We start from the raw sequence: 24786 nt of genomic DNA, 5'->3' as shown, positions 1-24786 counted from the left end.
AACTAATATGATTATAAAGATAATTAACGACTGAAATGATAATGTTTGATTATTGAATATTGCTGCAATAATATTTAAAGTAAAACTTATTAAAAACATTTGCCTTTTAGCCTTGATAATAGCATCGATAAAATTAATAAAGTCATTTATTTGATGTTTGCATTAAGTGCATCTCGTTCGGGTTATCGAGCGATTATATACAGTCGCTCTACGTAAACCCTAGAATTCAAACCCCCTCAATTTACCCTCGTGCCTCCACAGCTCTACTCTACTATTTCTCCCAGTGGTAGCAAGCGCAACCGAGCGGCCGCCAATTATTCAGCAAATGTTATAATTGGCGCATTCCATTAGACGTAATGGATCGCACTTAGCGGCTGCCGGTGTGATTGGGGATGAGAGGGAGACTGAGGGGTGAGGATCAACGGCATATAGACTCGTACTACTATGCGGTAGATATTGTGAGAGAGAAGGAAAGAGAAGGAGAAGGAAGAGAGAGATATGGGTTCAGGTGGAAAGCTTGGTAAAGCGCTGAACCAATCTCGATTATACTACTGCAACGAAGGATTACACTGTGTCCCGTTGGATATATACCATCGGATTAATTCAAATTCATGCTGACGATCTTTCATCCGGTTTATTTGCTAACGCTCTTTCCACGCTCTATTCAATTTCATCTTTTTCGTTTCCTATTTCACTTCTATTTAAACTCCAATGCTGTTAATTTCCGTGAAAAATATTTACATACATCATTGACAGTATTTTTAAGACGATAAAATGAAGAAATTGTATTCTTCTGTTTTTATCAGTTGTTTAGTTATTTTTATTTAAGAGTTTGAAATTTTTTTAAACTTTTAACAGATGAATATTTAAATTAATTTTTTTTCCATCGATTTAAAAGGTTTCTTTTAAATAATGTTTTACGAGAATTACAACAAGTTATTAATCAATCTGCATGTTTGTATTTTTTAGTAGCTACATTTTTGTTGAAAAATATCAAAAAGAAATATGATTTTGGAATATATTTGGTTTTATAGTCACTGAAGAAATAACATTTCTGAATTGAAGAAGAGGTTTACTACGCTAACAAAATTTTACAGTTGTAGAAACAATACTCTACTTTTTAGATTAATTATCCAACCTTTAAAATTCATAGTATTACTACTGTGGCAATACTTCACTTGCTCATATGGTTAAGATATTTGTGAAAGCTATCCATGGAGTAAAACTAAATTCAAATAAAGCCCAAAAGAGGCCTAAAACACACCCAAGAAGAAAAAAAAGGCTAAAACAGAGTCGATTAAGTCCACAAATATTTTCCAAGCTTATAATGTACTTAATTCAAGTCCACTTTCTAAAATCATATTCGAATATGATGACAATAAATTATTACAACTGTAAATTTGTATCATGGAACTTAATTCAATGATAAATTTTAATGATGATTTATTTTTAAAGTTTTAACAATATTTTTGGGCTAGATTTGGACGCCTAAAAAAATAACTTGGGCTCGAATCAGGCCTCTTTTAGGCACGCCTAAAAAAAGATCATTTTTACTCGGGCAAATAATTAGAGAAGGCATAAAGATTGCTGTGACAGAAATGTACAACAATTTTTGTCGTTTAGTGTACTGAACTCAAATCAACACCACAGTGTGATTTCGTGTAAAGGCTCTTTCTCAATTAAAAAAATAATCATTTGTTCTTCCGTGCAGAACTGCATATACCGAAAAAGAATTCATCTTTATGAGTTAAAAATTCAGTAGAGTGATGTTGTTTTATAAAAAGATATAAAATAAAATAGAATAACATTATCTCTTTACTACACCAAATAGTCAAAAAGATGTTTGGATTTATGAATTGCAGACTCAGGTGTGTTTTCGCAAAGTTCATGAATTTATAATTCCATTAAGAGACTAGCGTACAGAGACAGCGCGTGGCAAAGGACAATATTCGAATTCTCACTCCATAACATATAGCATCGCGTAGGGTGCGTGTGTGGTGTCATGCGCCACGCGCCGATCAGCTCCCTACTTCACGGTTATATTGTTTCGTCGGCAAGCGTCATTGCGACTTACCCCTTATGAAGAAGTAACTATGCGAAACAATGCACAAGTTGTCGAGACGATTAATCCTTCACAATAACTCATAATAAATAAAATAACGAATTTACATTTTCTCACTTCATCCAACATTTGTCATCCAACTTTTTTATTCTTTAAGAACTCATTTTTAAAATAGAAATGTTTCAAAATATCAAATATTTAATAAGGTAAATGAATGTTTATTGTTTAATATGTGTTTCTGATTAATTCATTGCTTTTATTCTTAGTACTAATAACCCTGATTTATGTAGTTGAACTAAAACCGGAAGAAAAGAAGCCAGAGCCACCCTCTATGACTATTATAATAGCTGCTTTGTTCAGTACTTATCTGAAAAATTTTACAGAGCACGTGGCATTCTGAGAACATCATGAAATATGTTCATTTATTCAGAACTTGAGAACCACTTAATGTACAATTATTTTGATTCTATAGACCTTTTATAAAATCGTTGTTAATTACTTGTATCATTCATTCAATTTTCTTTGTTCCACTGTCGTAAAGTAAATAAAAAACATTGAAGAATTGAAACAGCTACCAGATATTTTTTGTCGAGAAAAGAAGTAATAAATAATTAGACTCAATTATTAGAGAACATTTATGTAAACTGCTAGACAATTAGTCGGAAATGTCCGTAGGAGTGGATTCATTCTGTTGATACATTATCGTTCCGATTTAGTTCATCCCTAACTTCCGCCTTGACAAATTAGCTGATGCTTCTATGTACACTCTGCTGATCACCCTGACAACAAGCTTAATTGCTCTACCTCCGAATATCATTGATCTTGTCTTTCAGTAATTTAGGTAAGAAATTTAATAGAAATTCTCGATTCAATCAATATCTTATTTGTCATAGAAAACTCTTCAATCATTGTAACAGCGATTCAGTTATAAAATTAATAAATATGGAGCTTTGTAATTATTCTCAGCTTATTCATAAAATTATGATAATATTTTTAATCTCATTAATGTTAACTTCACTGCTGCCTGATCTATTTTATTAATTATAAATAGGAAATATAAAAATTTTAGAAATCTGCGGATTTTAAAAAGATGTGAGAACATAACTCTCATGTTTATTAAAAATAATCATTCTATTTGTTTTTAAATATTAATTTCTATGGAAAAAATTCAGACAAGTTTTGTCTAGTTTTTATTTGACAGAAATAAAATCAAGTAGTACAAGTCAACGGTGGCAAAGAATTTCATAACATAAAGCTTTTCCACTCATTTCTTTGAATCAGTTAAGTCTACTTTATATTTTAAAAAGAGTATAACTTTTTATTAATAATTAATACTCTTTTTAAACCATAAAATAATTCATTGAAAGAATACATTTTTATTGGGATCAATTATTCTGAATAGAATCGTCTGAGTATTGGTTTATTCTAATGTTTAATTTTTCTTATAAAATCCATGGTGTCTCAGAAAGTAATAATTAATCGAATGTCACTCGTCTTCAAACTTATCATCATCTTGAACCAAATATTAAAATACATTTTTTTGTATCGCGAAAATTTTTTTCTTAGTATAGTAAAATTTAATCAAACCAATTCCCTATGCAAATTGAAATATTAAATTTTATTTATTTTAATTAAAGAAAATTACATAGACATAAAATTTATCAATAATGAAATGTAAATGAAATACTAATATAAACTCTTCTTTACATAAATCTAAATTAATTAAGTAACTGTATAAAAAAGCTTGTCTCTTACAAGAAGGTTTATTTAAAAAGCTTCAATGTTTAAGAGATTGTTTTACTTTAAAGAATAAATTACAATCTATTAACTCATTGTTTGTTATGTCACCTGAGCATGAATAATAAAAAAATGATGATGATGATGTTGATGATGATGACGTTGATGATGAGGAAGAGAAGAAAAGTAAAGGAAGGTTTAGTGGAAAGGCGGGCCAGCCGCTACATCCGCAAGACTATTATATCCGCTCGAGCGAATCTCTATTAAAATGTGTTTACTCTGGCTTAGGGGTTGACTCAAGCCACCCCTTCGGCGTCAACCTCTCCTTCACAGTCCTCGACGCAGTCGTAGCTGTTGAAGCTTTCCCCTACTGCAGAGCCCCCTAGTGGGTCTCCTCACATATATCTAACAGAGTAGCTTGATGTACATACAAGTAATGCCTATCTAATTGTCGCGTGTATGAATAGTAAATCCCGAAGCACTCGAGGCTATGAGCCGGATCCAACCTAACACAAGAGCACAGTATATGAGCTAATCTATATTATGATAGCCCAGACTCACCCTTCGATTAAAGGGGAATAGACTTGCTGCAATCGGGAAGTCATTCCTTTATGTCTTACTATTAACTATCATGTTCATACTTTATTATTTTTTATCATTCACATAAAAATTTTATTTATTAATTACTTTTATTAATTAACTTTTATTAAAATCAATTTTATGCATTTAAAGCTCTGATTAAAATTCCAAATAGCTTTTAGCAATTCAATAATTAAATACAATTTTTATTTATTATTTTTACAAATTCTTTTTTCTTTTAGATAATTCATGCACTAAATAGCTTGACCCTTCTTTCTAGAATTTTCATTAAATGTGTCTCTTGTAATCTGTCGTTACTTTTTTCATTTTTTACTGCTAGAAGAAGAATATTTTAAATTCAAAAGCTCTAACACGATTAAAACTAAATCTGACGTATTCAAGCAAAATTTCCTTGCATAATTTATTTGTCAATGGGTTATTATTAAATGATGATAATTAATTTTAGATTTCCAATATCCTTGGTTTTAGTAAATTAATTACCTAGTTATCGAGTTATTTTGAAAGCTCACAAAACAATAGTATTAATTAACATATTGAAGATATCTGTGAATAAAAAAAAATAAATAAAGATGTTTTATATTTAAAAATAATTACTACATTATTTTGAAGGAGTAAAGAAAGAATATTCTAGAGTAAATAACGTATAAAAAGTAGAAAAAATGTTAGTTTTTATATTGCAAGTCATATAACTACTTGAAATCACAGAATTGAAATGGGAACGAATAGCTATGCAATTATTACAGACAAAAAGTTGTTTTTACACTATCACAGCCCAATTATCTTGAAGAAAGTAATGTTTACCCAAGCCTTGATGAAAGAGTAAAAAAAAAGCTCGTCATCTTGGTGTCCGATCATATCCCTCTGAATATCTAATAAGTAATCCAAAAAATTCACGTTTATTTGACGAAATCTTTTCATACTTTCCATCAATTCATGACTCTTAAAGTCTATACTGAATAAGCTGAAGGATAAGCTTGAAGAGAACGCGAGAAAGTAAGTGAGGTGGAGTTACAGAAGACGAGGTAGAAGAGAAAAGGGGTGAGGTACTTTAGGTTGAATAATTAAAGCTCTCATTAGGGCGACAAAAGCACCCTGATGGATAGCTGCTTGGCCCAACTGGATGTCGTTGGAAACCGTCACCCCCATCCCCAAACATGGTCTTCAGCATCTCGTCTCGTTAAGGTTGCTAGTCCAGCTTGATATACGTGCTTTTGGTGTGCAAACAACCGTTCTATTCACTTGGATACAGAGTGGGGCTCCAAGAGCCTATAGTGGTTGGTATATGGGGTGGTCTAAAGGACACATACAGTCTAACTAAAAAACATCCTAATGATTTTGAATACTTGGTATTTTTCTATCTATTGCCTTGTGACCTTTTTCTTTAACTACCTTTTGAAATCAACTCTTGATAAAGACCTGACTAACATTTTATTTATCAAGTTCATTTTTTAATAAAAAATTTTCTAAAATATTTTTCTCTGTAAATTAATGATTACATTAGTAAAATTGGTTTTTCTATGAAAGCTTTTTGGTTTCAAACAATTTGCGTTAATAAAAACTATAGGAATTTGTAGAACAAAAGAAAATGAAGACGTATGTATGTATGTATGAGTGAGTAAATAAAAAAATTATCGTTAGCGAAATATTATTCAGGTAATAATGAGAAGGAAAAAAAAATGAAAAATCAGACTGTTTTTTGATGGATACTGTGAAGAAGTTGACAAAAAAAAAAGTTTGCGTGGGCTATTGTTTTATTTCTGATGTTCTTTCATTTCTTAAAAGGTTCTCCGATGATAATTAGCACAATGCACGACGGCATTAATTATTACTTGTGCTAATTACCAGAAGATAAATCGCCAAGCGGACACCACTGGCGGAAGGGGCTTCCTACCTAACCTCCAACAGTTCTAGAGTGGCTACCAACCATTACCGTTATTGCGGCAACAGTCCAACAACAGCAATAAATATGCGAGAGTTACAAATGGACATAGAGCAAGACAGAAAATCACAACTGATGCTCTATGGTATTATTTCGTGAAAGTAAAGTTGATGGTGGATAAAACAATCCGTTAAACTTAACTAGACTATCAATGAGACATTATTCATTTTTGTTTTGCACACATTTCAGGAATATCTATAACTCGAGCTTTTTTTTTAAAGTAATTAAGCTAATTGTTGCATTTAATTTTTCTGAAAGCAGGCAATTAATTTGTTGGTTTAATTTTCCAAATTTAATCATAAATTTATTGGATGTTATTGGAAAATTGCTGAGGTGTGTGATAATTTGAAGAATAATTAAACTGGATGGAAGTTGACAATGATTGTAATAAAGAGAAAGAGAAAGAATCCTTGCAAATGTGTGGTATATTGGGTCATGTCACTCAAACAGAATTACTTCCGTCCGCCCGTATGACAAGAAGATCGCTTGATTCAATTCTCGCAGAGATCCAAAACCATCCGGTGCTGTGATAACAAACCTGATAATTAGAATTTTCACGACAGTTTTATTTTTTAGCACATCTAGAATATTTACAAACTTTTATTTAATTTATTTCAAATAAACAGATAACGATTATATTTTAAATTGAAATGTTTCAACATAAATAAATTATTTGAATAAATTAATTAAATTAAAAACAAAAATTTTGAAATGTCAATTCAGTTATAAAATGACTCAAAGAATGTTTTTCATGTGAATTTGTCAATATCTTATCAACTCAAGTGACAATAGATCAGTTTAATGCTGAAGAAGATGGAAATTATCAAAGAAACAGTGACCTTTCATGGAAAATCTACGAGATTGAACGAAATGCATACGCAAGATTTTGATATATGCGGTAAGCATCAGGTCAGGGAATTACACAGCTACAGGTCAAAGGCTGTGTTTCTTGATAAGAAATTCATTGAAGCGACAAGGGTCCATCTCACTACTCAAAGCGCCTAGATTTATCCGGACTTCTATGACGTAAGAATCACAGTGATTAAATGGACTTCTCATATCACAGTTCTCACTGACATCGTTGTTTATTGTACTTAAAAGTGTTTTGTTAGAAAAATTTGATAAATCTACTCTCTATTGCCCAGTTACGAACAAAAGCATTCCTTATAATTTAAAGTGCTAAATAAATTAAATAATAAAATAAAATAGTGTGAAAACAAAATTATATAGCGTAAGTGGTTTATTCTAGATAATTCTGCCTCATACTTTAGTTAATTGTTAAATAAATATTTACTCTGAAGATTTGATGAAAAATTGCTTCGTTAAACTGCAGCTAAATTTTTCAAACATTGTTTATATTATTTATTGATATTTAATAACAGTAAATTATCTATTTAAAAAATCATTTTTGCATGAACAAAGAAATTTATTTATCAATAAATTATCGGCATGTGGTACAGTGATAAAAAATAAATTCATTACTAATCAACAGTCGATAAAACAAATTTCTTGATTTAAAAGTAGCGACATTCGATAGTAGGAAATCACTTTCAACTTATTGGTTCTTCGGTAAATGTTTCTTCTAACGATATAATAGTGAATAGGAAAATAAGAGAGGATACTTCCCTGAAGATACTAATCCGGGTCAGTTATCTCAGAAACAGGTCTGCCCCACTACTCCAAGAATCTTTAGTTTTTCCAGTTTGACATGTTCTTTTTTTTGTAGTTTTTTGACCCTAAATTCCAATCGTTCTCTTGCCCATTTCCTCTAGGATCTTTTATTATGAAAAAAAATGAAAATATTGCAGCTTTGTTCTATCCAGTAACTTTGGAAAAAAGAAAAATGGAAAGAAATGAGCACGAGTCAATAAACCGTATAATTGTATCGCTTAAAGATGTCCCCCACTGTTGGCAAGAGAAATAGCAATAAGTGTACTTGAAGAAGGGGAACGATAACGTGTCTTGAAGAGTAGTAGTTGGATTGTCTGTCTAATTATTTGTGTTTATTTAAATAGAAGTTGTGGATGGGAAAGTGCTGAAGGGCTACTATATCAGAAGTTTGAAGGTTTGTGTTATCAAATAGTCTACAATCTTATCTAGTAGTATTTTCAAGTTTGTCACGCAAGAAATTAAAGTGGAGTTGACACGCTAAAGAATAGGATGGCTGGCCACCGAAGGCCTGTCTTCCTTCTTGTTTTTTCTTTCTGTCTTCTTATCTTTTTCGGTAAGTTTATGTTTTTACTAACTCTTTAATTATATTTAATTATATCACTTATCCTTCTTATCCATAATAATTTACTATTTTTTCTTTAATTTCATTATTTTATCATTCAAATAAAATGGAGAATTTAAATTCTATAAAGAGCGGTACTTGATAACGTTTCTTTTGTTTTTATTTTTAACTTCATCGCATGCTCATTTAATAATATATATTTTCAATATTCCTCACATTTTTCCTTCGATACTATTAAACTTGTTCTTTTAATTTAAATTATTCGTTATAATTTTTATTTTATTATATCTGATGTACTTTTTTGATCTTCTGTAAATTAAATTTCAATTTAAATCTTTCCATAGTTGATGATCAAACTTCCTGTCTTTCAATTTAATTCGACCAAATTCACTTTCAAAACATTAATTCTGCCAACAGGTCATTAAATAATTCTCATGTCATTTTTAATTAGTTCTTGTTGAATCACAAAATAACTTTCTTCATATTTTAATTTCTTTTTAATGTATTTGGATAACACCCAAATTATTAACTTTAAAAACTAATAGCATTTCTTATTTATATCCAATATAAAATATGACTGAAGTACTGATAATTAATTTTTTTGTTTTAGGTCTCCATTGCCAGTCAGCACCAGGTAAATCATTTATTTAATAAAAAATTATTTATTTTTATTTTTATATCTCGAAACAGTGTATTGCAAAGTGAACTTTAAAACTAGAACTCGTAACAATAGAAATCATTATGAGTCTCTGTGAATTTATATATAAATAAAAATCTGTTTTTCATAATAATAAAACTATAAAAAATTCAAAAACCAGTTATATAATGACGAAGATTGAATTACTATAATTTCCTTATAATAATTGTTATTGATAAGAATATAATGAGTGTATAACATAGATCAGCTCACAGTAATATTGCCTACAGTTGATTTCTGAAAAGTATAAATATTACATAAAAATAATTTTTAATAATGTTTACTTCTTTTATTCTTCTTTATCTCTCTACTGTCTAAGTTTGTTAAAAAATTTTTCAATCTTTTTTTTCATATTTTTAACATTGTTTACATTTTTGAGACCGCTTTTATTGAATTACTGTGCATTCAATTCTCATCAGAAAATTTATCTTTTCATAAACCCGATGCCAAACTCATTCGTGAATAATTTTGTTGAATCATAAATAATTATAAAAGAGTCAAACAAATTTTTTTTTGTTTGGTTGTTTAGTTAAAAAAAATCGTTAATAATATGCTGAAGAATATTAAATAGTAGACCTAAATGTCAATCTTATTTTACGAAAAAATATATTGGATACTCTATGGACTCCCTGTTTGAAAACGGATGCTATTAAATTTTCTCACGCATTCTCACAGTGTCTAACACACAGATACTTCATTCGTTTGTGTTGCTCTCTTCATGAATTCGACCACATTGTCGTCTCGCCTGACGGACGGTCTGTTAGTCGACTCTCAACTCTCGGCCAGTTGTCTTCTTTTATCTAAGTTTATTCTCAAACTCTTGACCATCACAAATTATTTTTCCCCAAATTCAATACTAAAATTCTCCACTTCCTTCGTCTAAATTCATTTTCAATTAATAATTATCATCTCTAATTGGCATATTATTAACAATATATTTATAAACCGCGCGAATTTATTCAAAATGTGGAGGTTAAAGTGCGCATGGATTTTAACAATAATTATAGCTGTAGTGGGAGCAACTGGAGGATGGAGTATCGGTGATGGCCTAAAGTATCAGCTGATGACGACTATCTTGTCTCGAGAATCAGGAGCTTCAAAACCTGGTGGTGACGTTGGCTTTCAATTGACTGGAGAACTTATTGTTTCTGCAATTTGGCAAGATCCTCAGGATACTAAGACTGTTCTGCTAAGTGTTGAGGTAAATTATTCATTTTTTTTAATTGCTCAAATTTTCTTAGATGCATTTATTTTTCAATTTATGAATTAGTAATTGATAATGATAATAATAACAGCAATAAGATCAATAGTAATAATTATTATTATATCATTAGATCATTATTATAATTGCATATTGAGTATAAATTTACATTGGAATATTTATAGGAGATTATTTATTAGAATAAAGTAATTAGTACTTTTAATTTTAGAATGATCATAATGTCTATTAATTATTGCCCACTGTTTTTGTAGGTATGTTGTGAAAAAAAATTCAAAGTTATTAACCGTTAAATAAAAATAACATACCAACAGTGTGCAATGGAACATAAGGTCATACTTCCCCTTAAACTCAAACTAATACAGATAACCTTCGGTTAACGATAAGTTCTAAAACTCACAAACGTCCTTTGTTTTTTTTTCTCTTCTTTAAATATTCCCATATTTGTACATGTTTTGTCATTATTTTTAGTCTTCATTGTTTAAATTATTTTTTAAATATTTAAAATTGAAAAAAAATTTACGATAAGGAAATATACTATAACATTTTCAGTCATGATAAATATTGTTATATAATGCATAAGTTAAAATCTATCTAGAGAGTAATAACAGAGATTTATGTTTTAAAAGAATTCTTATATAAACTAACTATCATAAAAATAGTTTAAACATATTTCAAACAAATTTCTGGTTTTTTTTATAGTTGAAATCGCCTCAATTGTGGATTAAATCACGGAGAGCTCCAGAACCTGAAGGATTCATCGAGCATTCATCAAAACTAGATCAAATATCTGAATCCCCTATTCTCCTTCTTTGGAAAAAAGGCGAAATATTAAAAGTATTCTTAGGAAATGATGAAACTATTTCATCTGGAAATTTAAAACGTGGACTTGCAAGTCTTTTCCAATATCAAGATAGAGATGGAGAATTCAGAGAACATGATGCATCTGGAGGTTGTAATGTCACGTACACCGTTATGGATGCTAATAGAATTCTCAAAACGAAAAAATTCTGTGATGAAATTAATTTATCAGAAAAGAATGAACATCCGAATCCAATTCTTGGAGTTAATTTACAAAGTACAAGGATCACAGATTATGAGCTGAATTCTCAACTTCTTCCAATTTTTATTGATGAAATTGAACAACATGAGGTTACTTTAAAAGTTAAGCCTGAAGCAGGAACAACTGTTTCATCTCAGAGAATTATCAAAGAAATTCCAGGTCACGTAAATGTGAAAAAAATCAATGCAAATAATCTTAAAGATGCTTTAGCTCGTTTCCAACCTGGATATAGAGAAGCTAAAATAGATCTTCAAGTAGAAAAAATCACCTGTTCTGATTCAGGCTGTCTAACAGTAAGTAAAATGTGGTTAATTTTAAAAACAGCTCAAACTAAAAATAATATAATATTAACTCTCTTTTTTTTTATTACAGTTGGAAAAAGTAATTGAAGAAAATCGAGACGCTTTAGAAAACTCAGCCTTAGGTACTGCCAAGTCAGCAGCAGCATTTTTAAAACTCATTCCTATTGTCAGAGAAACACCTGTTGAAGAACTAACGAGAATTCTAAAAAGTCCACGTTATAAAACACTCAAAACTCAAATTCTGGATGTCTTAGGATCCGCAGCAACCCCATCAATTCATCAAGTAGCTATGAAAGTCTTAAGAAATGATGATATTGGTGATGACACGGAAAGATATCTTTGGGCTTTATCAGTATCACCTTTACCTCATGCAGATATTATAAAAGATGTGTTAAGCCGCTCTGAAGAAACTTTGCAGAATGATCGAGTATCAGAAACTTTAGCATTGACCGCTGGAGCAATGGCTCGTCAATTAGGATCACCAGTGGTTAAGGAAAAAGTACGTGTTAGTCTTGAAATTGGATTGGATACATGTACCAGTGATGAGTGTCGTTTAAAGTTCCTCAGAGCTTTACGAAATCTCAGAAGTAAAGCATCGATTCCAGTTCTCATGGACTTTGCCATGAATGGTACTAAATCAACTAGTATTGCAGCTTGGCGTGCACTTGGATCAATGGACCCTAAATACATAACTGATGATCTCAAGATTGCTGCGAAACGAATCTTTTATCAAATTGGTGGACCAAAAAAAGATAGCACTGTTAGAACACTAGCAGCAGATATTGTTTTAAATAATGACCCTTCTGCTGAAGATATACGAGAATTTTTTGAATACCTTAGCACCAAGGATACTATGTATGAAGTCAAAAGATATATTAGCCAAAGGCTAGAACAGTTAGCTGAAAAAGATCCTATCTTTAATGAACGACTTAACTTGGCAATAGAAGCTGAAGATAAAAAACTTCGAAATTATCACGTTTTGGCACATAGAGGACTCAGTACTGCATTTTCCAGGCCATTTTTAAAATCTACAGCATCAAATGGGTCTTTAGTAACAGTTCAGGAAGTCAATTCCGGTCTTTTAAAACGAGGAGTTGTTGACGTAGTGATTCAAACAGGTTCTCACGAAGAGGCTTTGTTTTCTCTTGGACTTTTTGCTGGTGGTCTAGGGAGCTTAGTTTCGTCTTCTGACAGCGAAGAGAAATCTTCAGAGCCTGAAGAGTATGAATTAGCTACTGCTGGTATGGAAATAGATCTACTTGGAGTTGGAATAAGGCCTTTTGTATTTTTCACTGGTCAAGGTGAATTAATGGGACATGTGTGGTCTGGTACAGCTTCAGAAAGAACTCCTGCATTCCAAGCTATCGTCAATCTTCATCGTCATAGAGAATTAGTTCCTCTAGCATCTGGTTTTATTGCGGAAATTGACGTGGAAGGTGCTGTTAGTTTTGATCTAGCTGGCCAAATTCAACTTAGTTTATGGTCCAGGAATGCTCAGTCTCTTGTAGAAATGGGTGCCGGTGTTGCGGTACGTGGAGGATTTAAAATTAAATCAGATTATGTACAATCAAATGCTGAATTTGCATTATCTGTTGAACCTAAATTGGAGCTTTCAACAGATGTTGACTTTTCTGGTCCTACTGTTATCTGTATGAGGCTTATGCAACCAGAAACTTCTGTTAAACATCAGATATATAAGATTGAAAGAATACCTGGTAGTAAACATCGATTAAGGAAAACTAAAAGGACTGTTGTGCCATCACCTGCGAGATCTTATTTGCTCAATAGAAAAAATAATGAAATGTGCTCAAAGGTGTTTAGTTAGTGATATAAGTAGATTTTGGAATTTAAAACTTTTCAAATAAATTTATCTGCAGTCAGTTAACTGTGGACTATATTATTAATTAAGTAGCATAATGACAATTTAGTGTAAAATGGACAATGATAAATTTTATTCTGTGCATTTTTATACCAAATATTTATCAAGTACCATTACAAAATAAAATAACGTCATAAATGTATTCATTGTTGCTAAAGAATTTATTTTAACGATTTCAATAGTCAGAAAAAAGTTATAAAACTTTTTATTTTTTTAAGAAAAAAAAATCCCCAAAAATTAATAAAGATTAATAATATTTCATGAAATGAAAATCAAAAATTTTCATTTAAAAATAATAGAGAAATTTATTTATCGTTTAAATAATAAACAAGATTTTCTGAATAGTTTTCATATACCATTTTGATTCATTTATATAAACAGATAATTTGTTTCAAATGTATTTTTGTACCAAAAATATATTGAGTTATGTTTCAAGTTAAAACAGGCCACTGTACCAATCAATTTATAATTATATTAATAAAACAAGCAGCAAAATTCAAACATATCAAAAATTTATTTATTTATTTCAATTTATTTATATTGAATTTAATTTATAAATTGAATGTCATATTTGTGTTTTGTGTTATATACAAGTAAAAATGAGTTTATGTATGAAAAAATAAATCGCTTCAAGCGTTTTACATCAAACGTTAAAAGAATAATGATTTCTGAATAAATTATAACACAATAATACACACAATAGTTACTGATCATCACTTAAATATTACACAAAGTTCATCGACATCCACATTCCACCACGACCATATCCTCATACCCATATTGATAAGTAAGAGTACCACTAGAGTCTAAATAAAGCAAACTTGTGGGTGCTAATCGTGTAGGAACACAGCAGACACGGCCAACAGATTTGCCATCAACACCCTGAAGAGCTCCATGAACTAATGCTTGAACAATCGCGTGTTTTGTTGGACTCAAATGATCACCGAACGGAAAAAGACACTTTCCAACACACTGATAAGCATCATATCCAGGTGGAGCAACTACCCATTCATCATAATTAATAGTAGCAAAATCCACATATAACGGACGTTTTCTGCAAGGATTTCGTCTTCTTCTCTTGCTTTCAGGCCAAGTGGGGCTTGAATTCTCATCAGCTTCTTCATCGACAACTGAACGTTTTTTTCTTTTGACTGGTTTTCGATAACTCAGTAGAAGTATTGGACTTTCACTTTCAGGCCGTCCTTTGACCTTTCCACGAACTAAAAACTTGATAAAGTTTCTTTTGCTCATTTTGACAGCTATTGTTACATTAAATGCACGCCAAGATTCTTCTCTTCTAGAAAAAACAAATTCTTGTTTTTCTTCTTGAACTATATTAAAATTATCAATGAATTTCACTCTTAGAATCATTCCAGCAGTTCCTAGAAGCTCAGCTGCTTCAAGATTTTCCTCAGGATTTGCTGGAGGCATTTGAAACTCTAGAATTCTTCCTCCACCTTTGTATTGTATTGGTGCTGATATGTGAAAAGGTTTAAGTGCTCTAACAATATCTGCTATTGGACGACGATGATAGAGCTGAATCATGTATCTGGAAATTGAGCTATGATGTTTTTTTTTACGAAATCTTGGAGATTTTTGATTGGTGATATTAATAAATCTCTGATTAATTATCGCAGTAGTTGGTAGAGTCAAATCTACTTGAATGGAAGCCTTTGTTAGAACTGGATTTTCCCAGATGATAAATGTTCTCCAAACACACAAAATTCCAAAAACTCCAATGAGACTAAGAATCCAAAATTGTAATAATCCTCCCATGACACCAATTCGTTTGTTTTATATTATTTTTTTCTTTTAAATTATTTAGTACATTATTAAAAAAGTTTCTGCTTAACTTTTTTACAGTCCAGAACGAAAGGCTAACTTTGAACGACTGACAAGTGATCTGAAGACCAATATCTTTAGCTACTTCTTCAAGTTAGGATGTAAATAGAAACTCATTGACCATGGAATTTCATGATAAGTTAATATAAGAATGTTTGATGCTGTTCAATTTAAATACAATTTTCTTGTGTTTAAAAATCTTTAGTTCAGTAAATTTGATATTTTTATGAAATCGATTTAATTTCATTCCTAAATCTATTGAATTATATGTTTTATTAAAATTCTTCGAAATAGTTAATAATTGGTTCTAGATTCAAAAAAATGTTTCTCAATATTATAATTATTCCTTTATTACAGTGTTGGTAATATAATTAATAGTTTATAGCTGTATTGATTTCAATTTAATGGTGTGTTTTATTTAAATTTCTAAAACAAGTTAAAAATTATCTACGTTTCATTAAAGAATTCTACTTTTAAAATGTCAATCCCTATTTAGAATAATATTTAACTTTCTGTGAGAAATCAATAGTCAATTGTGAAGTTGTCATTGAACTGAACAGTCATATCATATTAAACCTAATTGACAATTCCTGACCACTCTCAATATTTTTTATTTGAATCAAGGTATTTTAATTTCTAGTTTCTGTCTTTTATTTTTTTAAAATAATTCTGAAACAAATAATTATTAAAATACTCAAGTTAAATAAGTATCTATTTATGATTTAATTAGATCTTTTTTAAGATTTGTAATCAAATGTAAGTTTATTTATTGTTATAAACAATTGTGTAGAATATTTTTTTATCGTGAATCGGTAGTTTATCAGTAGTCAGTTATTTCAAAGGTAAGACATCGACAGTAAATACTGCTTCTAACTCTATCTGCAGCAGTAGGAGTTTAAAACACCCCGAATGTGAATGGGGGTGAACAGGGTGAATCGATTCACTGCACTTGACGTCACTACCGCAGATTCCCCCATCACAGTAGTCCGTAATGTGGATAAGAGCTAGTGTTATGCCGTAATTTTTATTCGTTTATTTTCATATCTTTTTGCTTCCAGAACACCTTTGTTAAACAGTGTTTAAGAAGTTATTATTGCATACATAAATAGTTTGCAACTGATCAATTAATCATTCAAAACCCTTTAGTTGTTCCTGCTAGAAGTTATCTAATTCAAGTACCAAGTTAAAAGTAAGTATTGAAATATTTCTCCAACTTTGATAAACAACTTTCTTCACTTACATTTTTATCATATAGAAATTTTTCTTTTCAATACAAATAGATGTTTATTTTCTTTTTATATCAACTATATAGGATTATTGATTCTCTAATTTAATAAATATTGTGTAGTATTCAGTCAATCATGATTGTGATTCATAGTGAATGATAATTAACATTATTCCATGAACTTCAGTGTTCCAGGGTTCATTAGAAGAATATCTCCCATATCTTGGTGGAGCAGGTGCTTTAGTTTTGACCGGGCTTGCAGCTTATTATGCGACGAAGCCTACTGCAGAAACACCTCTGGTGCCTCTCGATTGTCAATCGAGGCTACTTCCGGTGAGCGAGAGTAACCTTCGAAGAAAGTATCGCGTGCATAGATGGACCTTCTTATTGAGTAGAATTTTATGGTAATTTCACAATAGAGATTCTCTTGAATATATTCCTCCTCAACAGTTATCAAGAGTTAATCCTCCAGTTCTTTTCTACTTCTCACATCAAATGTTTCTTTACCCCTCTACATATAAATAATAATTATCGTATAAGACCATGGTCTTGAAGAAATAATTTACAACTTTTTCTTCCATCCAACCACTCATTGAATGACTGGATGAAAATTAAGTATCAAATGATTGTTAGTTTTTTTTAGAGAAAATTTGTTAAATGCGAAAACTTGTGGTGCTGGACAATGTTTTCTTTAATTAATTACATTGAAAAATAAAAATTCTTTCTTCATTTCTCTTGACAACAATAGTGCTTTCTCCCTCTGCTTCCTTAACGACTGTCAAGAGTCATCACCATGAAGTGGCTAGTGATTATCACTTAAGTTCTCCGTCAGATTTCATGTTTATCAACATCCTGGCTAGCATCCAAGCATGCTAGCCAAGCTAGGGATACTCTTACCCTCGTCTACTATATTTAAATCTTACGATAGACGAGGGAGAGTAAGATCAAGAATGGCTCAGAAGAAGATGAGCTTGCGCGTGCCATGACTTGACTATTCTTCTCCGTCTTCTCTTTTCCTTGTTCTTCGTATTCTTCTTCTTCTTTAAAATGTGATCTTAAAACGCGAGGACACGAGAATTCAGCATCTCATCACGAGTTCACGTTCTAAGGCCAAAGAGTCATTACGCATCTTTCAGTTTTTGTTTCATAAGTTCGCTAGTGTTGTATTCGTCATGTGTCGGTGTTCGTTTGAATAAATCATTATGCTCGTGTTTTATAACTAATTCCATGTTCACTTGATGTAAAAAAAAGAAAATATTTCAGTTGTTAGAAATATCCATATTTTTGCGCGTTCGCGCGCATTAATAGACAATTATTTAAACATAATTTTTTTTTGATAAAATATTTTGTTTAATTTGCAGTTATTGTTCTTCTTTGTTATAGAAATATAAAAGATATCGAGTTTTAGTGGTAGTTGTTTGATTTCATTGGAAATTAATTGAGTGAAAGAGTGAATTTAAAACAGCTATGCCCTGCTGTGGCGGTCTCCAACCAAGTGTTCGCGTTCCGATCGATTTGAACGATCAATCTGATAGCATTAAGGTGTTTATTTGCAGTCAACTACTCAACAATTCTCTATTCTACTCTCTATTATTAATATACTCGTGTTGAATTTTTGCAAAAATTATATAATGATGAGTTTATTTGATATTTGTACTGCACATAATTAGCTACTTTGTTTGAAAGAGTAATTTTGCTAACTTCAATAGTGTGTAGTGGTGATATTTACACTATTTTTATTTATTACTCATCATTATCGAAAACATGATGATGATGATGAGTAATTATAAATCAACTCGCGTTTTAATTTTATTTATAAAATTATTGAATTTTGTGTTTTATTAATTTTTGTTTTCATTTATATTTTTTATGGCAAAATTTTTAGGTGCAATTAAATAAATTATTTTATTTTATCAGTAAGAGAGAAATTTAGAAACTTCAAAATTAATTTCAATTTATTTTTTGCAATTAATTTTTGAATGATTCGTTAGACGATAAAATTAGTGCAAATTGTTATTTATTTTTAGTATTTATAAATATTTTTTTAATTGATGAAATTTGATAGCATTTAACGATCTAAAGTGTTAAAATAGGTATTAAGTCATTATATAACATGAACGAGATGGAATTAACGAGAAAATATATTCAACCATTCAATCATCTGTCATTTTAATCCGTCTTTTATAGGGTGCTGAGTACATAAGAGTGTCAAAGTTTTACAAAGACAGCAAAGAAGGAAAATTTGTGAGTTATCTTCATGATGATGTCAGGACTTTATATGAATCTTTTCGAAGAGGCGCTAAAGAATCTAGTAAGTTTTTTTTATTGAAATTTAATTTAATAACTAATTTATTTTTCTTATAATTTTATTTCTTATTTCATTTGTTGAAAAATCATTTTCAAGTTTTAATTAAGACTTTTCTTCAATTTATCAGCTAACATGTGTTAGCTTGAGTCATTTAGTCAACATAATAGCAACATTTTACTTGTTTTTGATGGCATTTCAGTCTTACAAATATTTGAGTGTGCAATAAACTTAAAATTTAGTGTATATTAGCAATAGAAAAATTAATGATGCTTGAACTAAAGTTGGCATGATGAATGTATTAGTGTCCCTGAAGAAATATCTTCCGTATCTCTATTTGTAAATAACTAACTTATTATAAATATATACTATAAGCAAAAAAATTTTATTTTTTTCTTTTAAATATTCACTTCATTCTATTTTGACATTCACTAATGTAATCTGTCAAAAAAAACACAAACGTAATTTATGTTTTCATATGACACATTTTTAATATATAATTCTTTTTAAAAATGATATAATCTAATTTCATGAATGAATTTTATAATTACTTTAAGATAATGGACCTTGCATTGGATGGAGAGATGGACCTACCAAGCCTTACCAATGGTTGAATTACAATGAAACCCTACTACGAGCAAAAAACTTAGGATCAGGATTGATATCATGTGGATTAATACCTGGAACTCAGACTCTTGTAGGGCTTTATAGCCAAAATTGTCCTGAATGGGTTCTTACAGAACAAGCCTGTTACAATTATTCCCTAGTGGTTGTTCCACTTTATGACACTCTTGGACCTGATGCTTGTGCCTATATCATCAATCAGGCTGATATCAGTCTCGTTGTTTGTGAAGATGATAAAAAATGTAATCTTTTATTGGATAAAGCTCCTAGGTAATGTGAATAATTGCTAGATAATAACAATACATCACGAATTTGGTTGAAAAAATTTCAAATATTTATTATTGTATTATTTAGATGTTTAAGAAAATTAATTGTAATAAAAGAAACAAAATCATCAACAAATCAAAGAGCTAAAAATAGAGGGATAGAACTCTTGAGGTTTGAAGATGTTGAACGACTTGGAGCTCAAAAGAATCATCCTGAAGTACCACCAAAGCCTACGGATCTTTGCACAATTTGTTACACATCAGGAACAACTGGACATCCAAAAGGGGTGATGTTAAGTCATCAGAATGTTATGGCTGGAGTTAGTGCTGTTTTACTACAGTTAGGAGATCACAAACCTAATGCAAAGGATGTTATGATCAGCTTTCTCCCCTTGGCCCATATGTTGGAGAGGTGTTGTGAAAATGGAATGTACATAGTTGGAGGATCTGTTGGATTTTATGGAGGAGATATTAAAAAGCTTTCTGATGATATGAAAGCTTTGCGGCCTACTGTTATGCCTGCTGTTCCCAGGCTACTTAATCGTCTTTATGATAGGGTAAATATTTATTTCAATTAAGACTAATAATTTTGATTTTAATTCAATTGGTACATTTTTATTATTAATGCTATGAATGGATGATTGATAAATAACAGAAAGGAAATGTATAACGTCATAAAAAACCTCGGCCGAATTTTTAAAACGATCGTGAAATGACCTTCCGGTTCATTGTCGATGCTACGCAATAAAGTGACCAGGTGCCAAAGTTGGAATTTAAGACGAAATCCATGTGGATATATTAAAAATAATGATAACAAAAAAAATAAGATTACTATTTTCATCATAATTAATAATACAGAATGAATGATATTTATAGATTAAAAATTTTTTTAAGACTCTACTATTTTTATTATTAAGATTTATAAATAATAATAAACATAGTTTATTTATTTACAAGCTGATGATTGACTCAGTTTAAAGGAATGAATATGAGTAATTTTCATAAAGAGACCAATTTTATTTCTGAAAAATATCATTTCATATCTTCATGATTTTAATGGAATCAATTTTAAATGTCAATAAAATCATTTATAATATAAACATTAATCTGGAAGTAACGTTGAAAATAAACATTGGCTATAGTGTGTAAGAATGTTGCCTAAAGTCTAATGCAATGCCATCACGAGGTCATTCCTTCGCACTAAAAATATCTTATAATAGATACACGTTAAGAATTAACCGTCTTTTCTATTGACAACAGGTGCAAGCTGAGCTCCAGTCTTCGTTTTTTAAAAGAATGGTGTTCAATATGGGTATAAGGGCAAAGGAGAGCGAAATTAAAAAATGCATCATAAGAGGCAACAGCTTTTGGGATAAAGTTGCTTTCAAAAAAATTAGAGAATCTATGGGTGGAAGGTTAAGGTTAATGGTCGTAGGTTCAGCACCACTTGCAGGCAATGTTCTAACTTTTGCTCGATGCACTCTGGGCTGTCTTATCGTTGAAGGCTATGGACAGACCGAATGCTGTGCTCCTATTACTCTAACTGTTCAGGTATTTTGAATAAAAACAATCTACTTATTATTTTATTTGATATCTCATGACAAGAGTGATTATTTAAATTCATTAGGAACTTTTATTTTATATTTAATGGTAGTCATGTTAACTTTTTTTTATCATCACAGAAAATAATTCTTAATTAGAAAAACATGTCAAGCGAGAAGAGACTTGTGGGTATTTAGAAAGTTTGATGATTAAGATGAATAAGGTGGGATTAGTATTCTTGAAGCTTTACATACAGTCTTTGTTGTCAGAAGCTTTTTGAGCCTCTTAATTCATTCGACTGATTTTCACTGAATGAACCTACCTCAAGTTATAACGGGCTCTATACAAGCTCAGAACTAAATTAGAGTATGACGTTTTATATATAGATATAAGATATAATTAGTCTTGGGGGCGATGCTGTTAAGAAATATCAAAGTGCACTAATTATTATTTGCAAAAGATTAATGATTCAAAATTATTTCAAATATTCTGAGATAATTTATCATCTTTTTTTCTTTTATTTTTATATATATGTTGGAAAATATTTTCAATCAGCTCAAGAGCTTAGAAAGTATATTGCAGATTTTATTGATGTAAATAATTGATGTCAATAATTCTGCTAGAGTTACTCTAAAGTGAAATTGCTTTCAACTTTTTCTGATTTATTTTCCTTGGCATGGCAAATTGCAATAATGCAGTTTGATTGATAATAAACTTTCTGCAAAGTAAACCGCAAAATTCTTCATTTCATCGCCGCAAAAGTTAAATAAATAAAACATTAAATATTACATACTTTGATCCAACAGTTGTTAAACTATTTTCAGATCATTATCTATTTTGAGAATACTCAAGAATAAACAGTCGTAAAAAAAATTCATCATTTTAAAATTCTTGAAAATGTAACTTTTTTAAAATTTATTCTTACATTAAATGATTGAATTCTTTTCACAAAAAATATGACTAAAATAAAATCTCTTTAATATTACGAAAAGAATATTTTAATAATATCATCATCAATTATTTACATCCTCGTGACATTTTTTAATGACTTATGTAATTAATTTGATGGATGTTAAGAGAGTTAAAAATCACAAGATCAGTCTATAAAAAAATTTAGCTGATCAATTAAATGACAAACTCAGTGATAGGTCACATTACAAGTAAATTTATTTTTAGATGTAATAGACTGCTTAGCAGACAATAAAAGAGACTAACGAAAAATAATCTTACTCATCAGGGTGACTATATACCAGAGCACGTGGGACCTCCTGTAGCATGTTGTTGCGTCAAATTAGTGGATGTACCTGAAATGGAGTATTGGGCAGCTAACAATCAAGGAGAAGTCTGTGTTAAAGGCACTAATGTATTCTATGGTTATTATAAAAATCCAGAAAAAACTGCTGAAGTTATTGATGAACAGGGATGGCATCATACTGGAGATGTTGGAATGTGGCTTCCAGTAAGTTTAAAATTTTTTTTTCATAATTAAATATGAAATGAATATTTTTTAATGAAAGTTGGTTTACGATAATGAACTTTTTTATTGTAGAATGGAGTTTTAAAAATCATAGATAGGAAGAAACATATCTTTAAACTTTCTCAAGGAGAATACATTGTTCCAGAGAAAATTGAAAATATTTACATAAGAAGTCAATACGTCCATCAAGTTTTCGTTCATGGGGAATCTCTTAAATCATGCGTTGTTGCAATTGTTGTGCCCGATGTCGACGTCGTTAAATGCTGGGCTTTAGAAAATAAAATTCCCGGTACCTTAAGTGTCCTTTGTGCAAATCCAGAAGTTAAAAAACTCATTCACGAGGACATGCTTGCTTGGGGTAAAGAAGCAGGCCTTAAATCATTCGAACAAGTTAAAGATATTTATCTACACCCAGATCCATTTTCGGTACAAAATGGCCTTTTAACACCAACATTAAAAACTAAACGACCGCAACTCAAAGCCTACTTTAAGCCTCAAATTGATGATCTTTACAAAAATTTAGACTGATACGAAGAGTAAATTTAGATATTTTAGTTCGCCAGCTGTTGCATGGCATGAACGCAAGCAATCAAGTTGTTAATAGACGTTTGGTAACTTTTCGGTAAATTATCGTCATTTTACACAAATATATCTTGATAAAATATACTTTTTTCTTTCATTTAAGTTATCCTGCATAGCTGATAAGAAAAAAAAGTATTTTTGAGTCTGTTACACCTTGATAGAAGTTAAAAAATATTTATAATAATAATGTGATATAAAAGATGTTCTGTAATTGAAACTTTTACGTAGAAAATATTTAAATATTCTAGTTTTAAAAATATTGGTATGGAATAAATTAACAGAGGTTTCGTAGAAAATTAATGTTTATTCAAATACTTCTATGCACTTGATGCACCAATTTGCCTTGATATAAATCCATGTGAGTATAAAAATAAATTCAGCAAAATTTCCATTATACAAAACATTTAAACGATTTCATGATAGTAGGGTTGTGAATTACATTATTAAATTACGTGCATGCAAGATAGAAGATACTTTATTGATTCTCAATCTAATTAAAATTTATTTATACCCTGGAAACTCATTGTTCAACATTTACTGGTCATTTTCATCAAATCAATGATACAAATAAAAATGTAATATCTCAATTATATACACCATTTGAAATGCATTGAAATCAATAAGTACATGATAAATAAATTAAAGAATTTTCTATGCTTCAGTCAAGGTCAAATAGACTCATAAAAAACCAATAATAATCAAGCAATAAAAGAATGTCGAATATTTTCCAAAAATTACCAAATAAAATTGCAAATAAAAAACTTTTTTAAAAAATAGATTAAAATAATAAATTATGCAAGTTTATCACTTTTTTCCACAAATGTCTGCCTCACATGCTCTAGGCTCTTGTTCTTGTTCGTATATTTCATTTAAAAAAAAAACAATCCTTTTTGTTCTATTTTATTACATAATCTCTTATATATAATTTTCATATGTCAATATTATAGTAATGACTTCATTTTATGAAAATAACAAATTCAAATAAATCTTTACCAATTACATAAATCAATACTTTATTATATTTATCCTCATACTCTTCATATTATTTAAGTAAGCAACTCAACTATAAATGATAAATAAAAAGATACGATTATTTAACTAAACAACTTCTCTGTGCTTCAGCTAGTTGCCTTTATTATTTACAATATTTTATTTTAATAAATATTATTAACGAATTATTGAAGTTGTTAAC

The 24786-nt window shown here is 30.1% G+C and overlaps 3 protein-coding genes across 5 annotated transcripts; 2 read left to right on the top strand and 1 right to left on the bottom strand.

The window, feature by feature from the left end:
• Positions 1-7344: 7344 nt before the first annotated feature.
• Positions 7345-13873, top strand: Mtp (microsomal triacylglycerol transfer protein). Of its 2 annotated transcripts, none has more exons than XM_035091177.1 (6): positions 7345-7569; positions 8357-8562; positions 9182-9205; positions 10276-10469; positions 11190-11843; positions 11923-13873. In XM_035091177.1, exons 2-6 carry the CDS (start codon positions 8499-8501, stop codon positions 13675-13677), a joined length of 2691 nt encoding a protein of 896 aa, XP_034947068.1. In that variant the 5' UTR covers positions 7345-7569; positions 8357-8498; the 3' UTR covers positions 13678-13873. The 2 variants fall into 2 exon arrangements, with proteins under 2 accessions (XP_034947068.1, XP_034947067.1); XM_035091176.1 differs by having other exon boundaries at positions 8354-8562.
• Positions 13874-14466: 593 nt separating this feature from the next.
• LOC118071807 (inhibin beta A chain-like) lies at positions 14467-15586 on the bottom strand. Its single transcript, XM_035091218.1, has one exon. It carries the CDS (start codon positions 15505-15507, stop codon positions 14467-14469), a length of 1041 nt encoding a protein of 346 aa, XP_034947109.1. The 5' UTR covers positions 15508-15586.
• A 963-nt stretch (positions 15587-16549) lies between these two features.
• On the top strand, positions 16550-24711 carry LOC118071649 (long-chain-fatty-acid--CoA ligase 1). 2 transcript variants are annotated; one of them, XM_035090897.1, is made up of 8 exons: positions 16550-16762; positions 16986-17131; positions 18986-19109; positions 19661-19997; positions 20082-20550; positions 21254-21544; positions 22773-22994; positions 23085-24711. In XM_035090897.1, coding segments are annotated over exons 1-8 (2046 nt in total). In that variant the 5' UTR covers positions 16550-16761; the 3' UTR covers positions 23541-24711. The 2 variants fall into 2 exon arrangements, with proteins under 2 accessions (XP_034946788.1, XP_034946789.1); XM_035090898.1 differs by lacking the exons at positions 16550-16762; positions 16986-17131 and adding exons at positions 17759-18038; positions 18182-18340 and having other exon boundaries at positions 23085-24709.
• Positions 24712-24786: the final 75 nt, after the last annotated feature.

The sequence above is a fragment of the Chelonus insularis genome, unplaced genomic scaffold (assembly GCF_013357705.1).
Source record: "Chelonus insularis isolate UGA/USDA-ARS -01 unplaced genomic scaffold, ASM1335770v1 contig_88_pilon, whole genome shotgun sequence".
NCBI lineage: Eukaryota > Metazoa > Arthropoda > Insecta > Hymenoptera > Braconidae > Chelonus > Chelonus insularis.
This window is presented reverse-complemented; position numbering and strand designations above follow the sequence as displayed.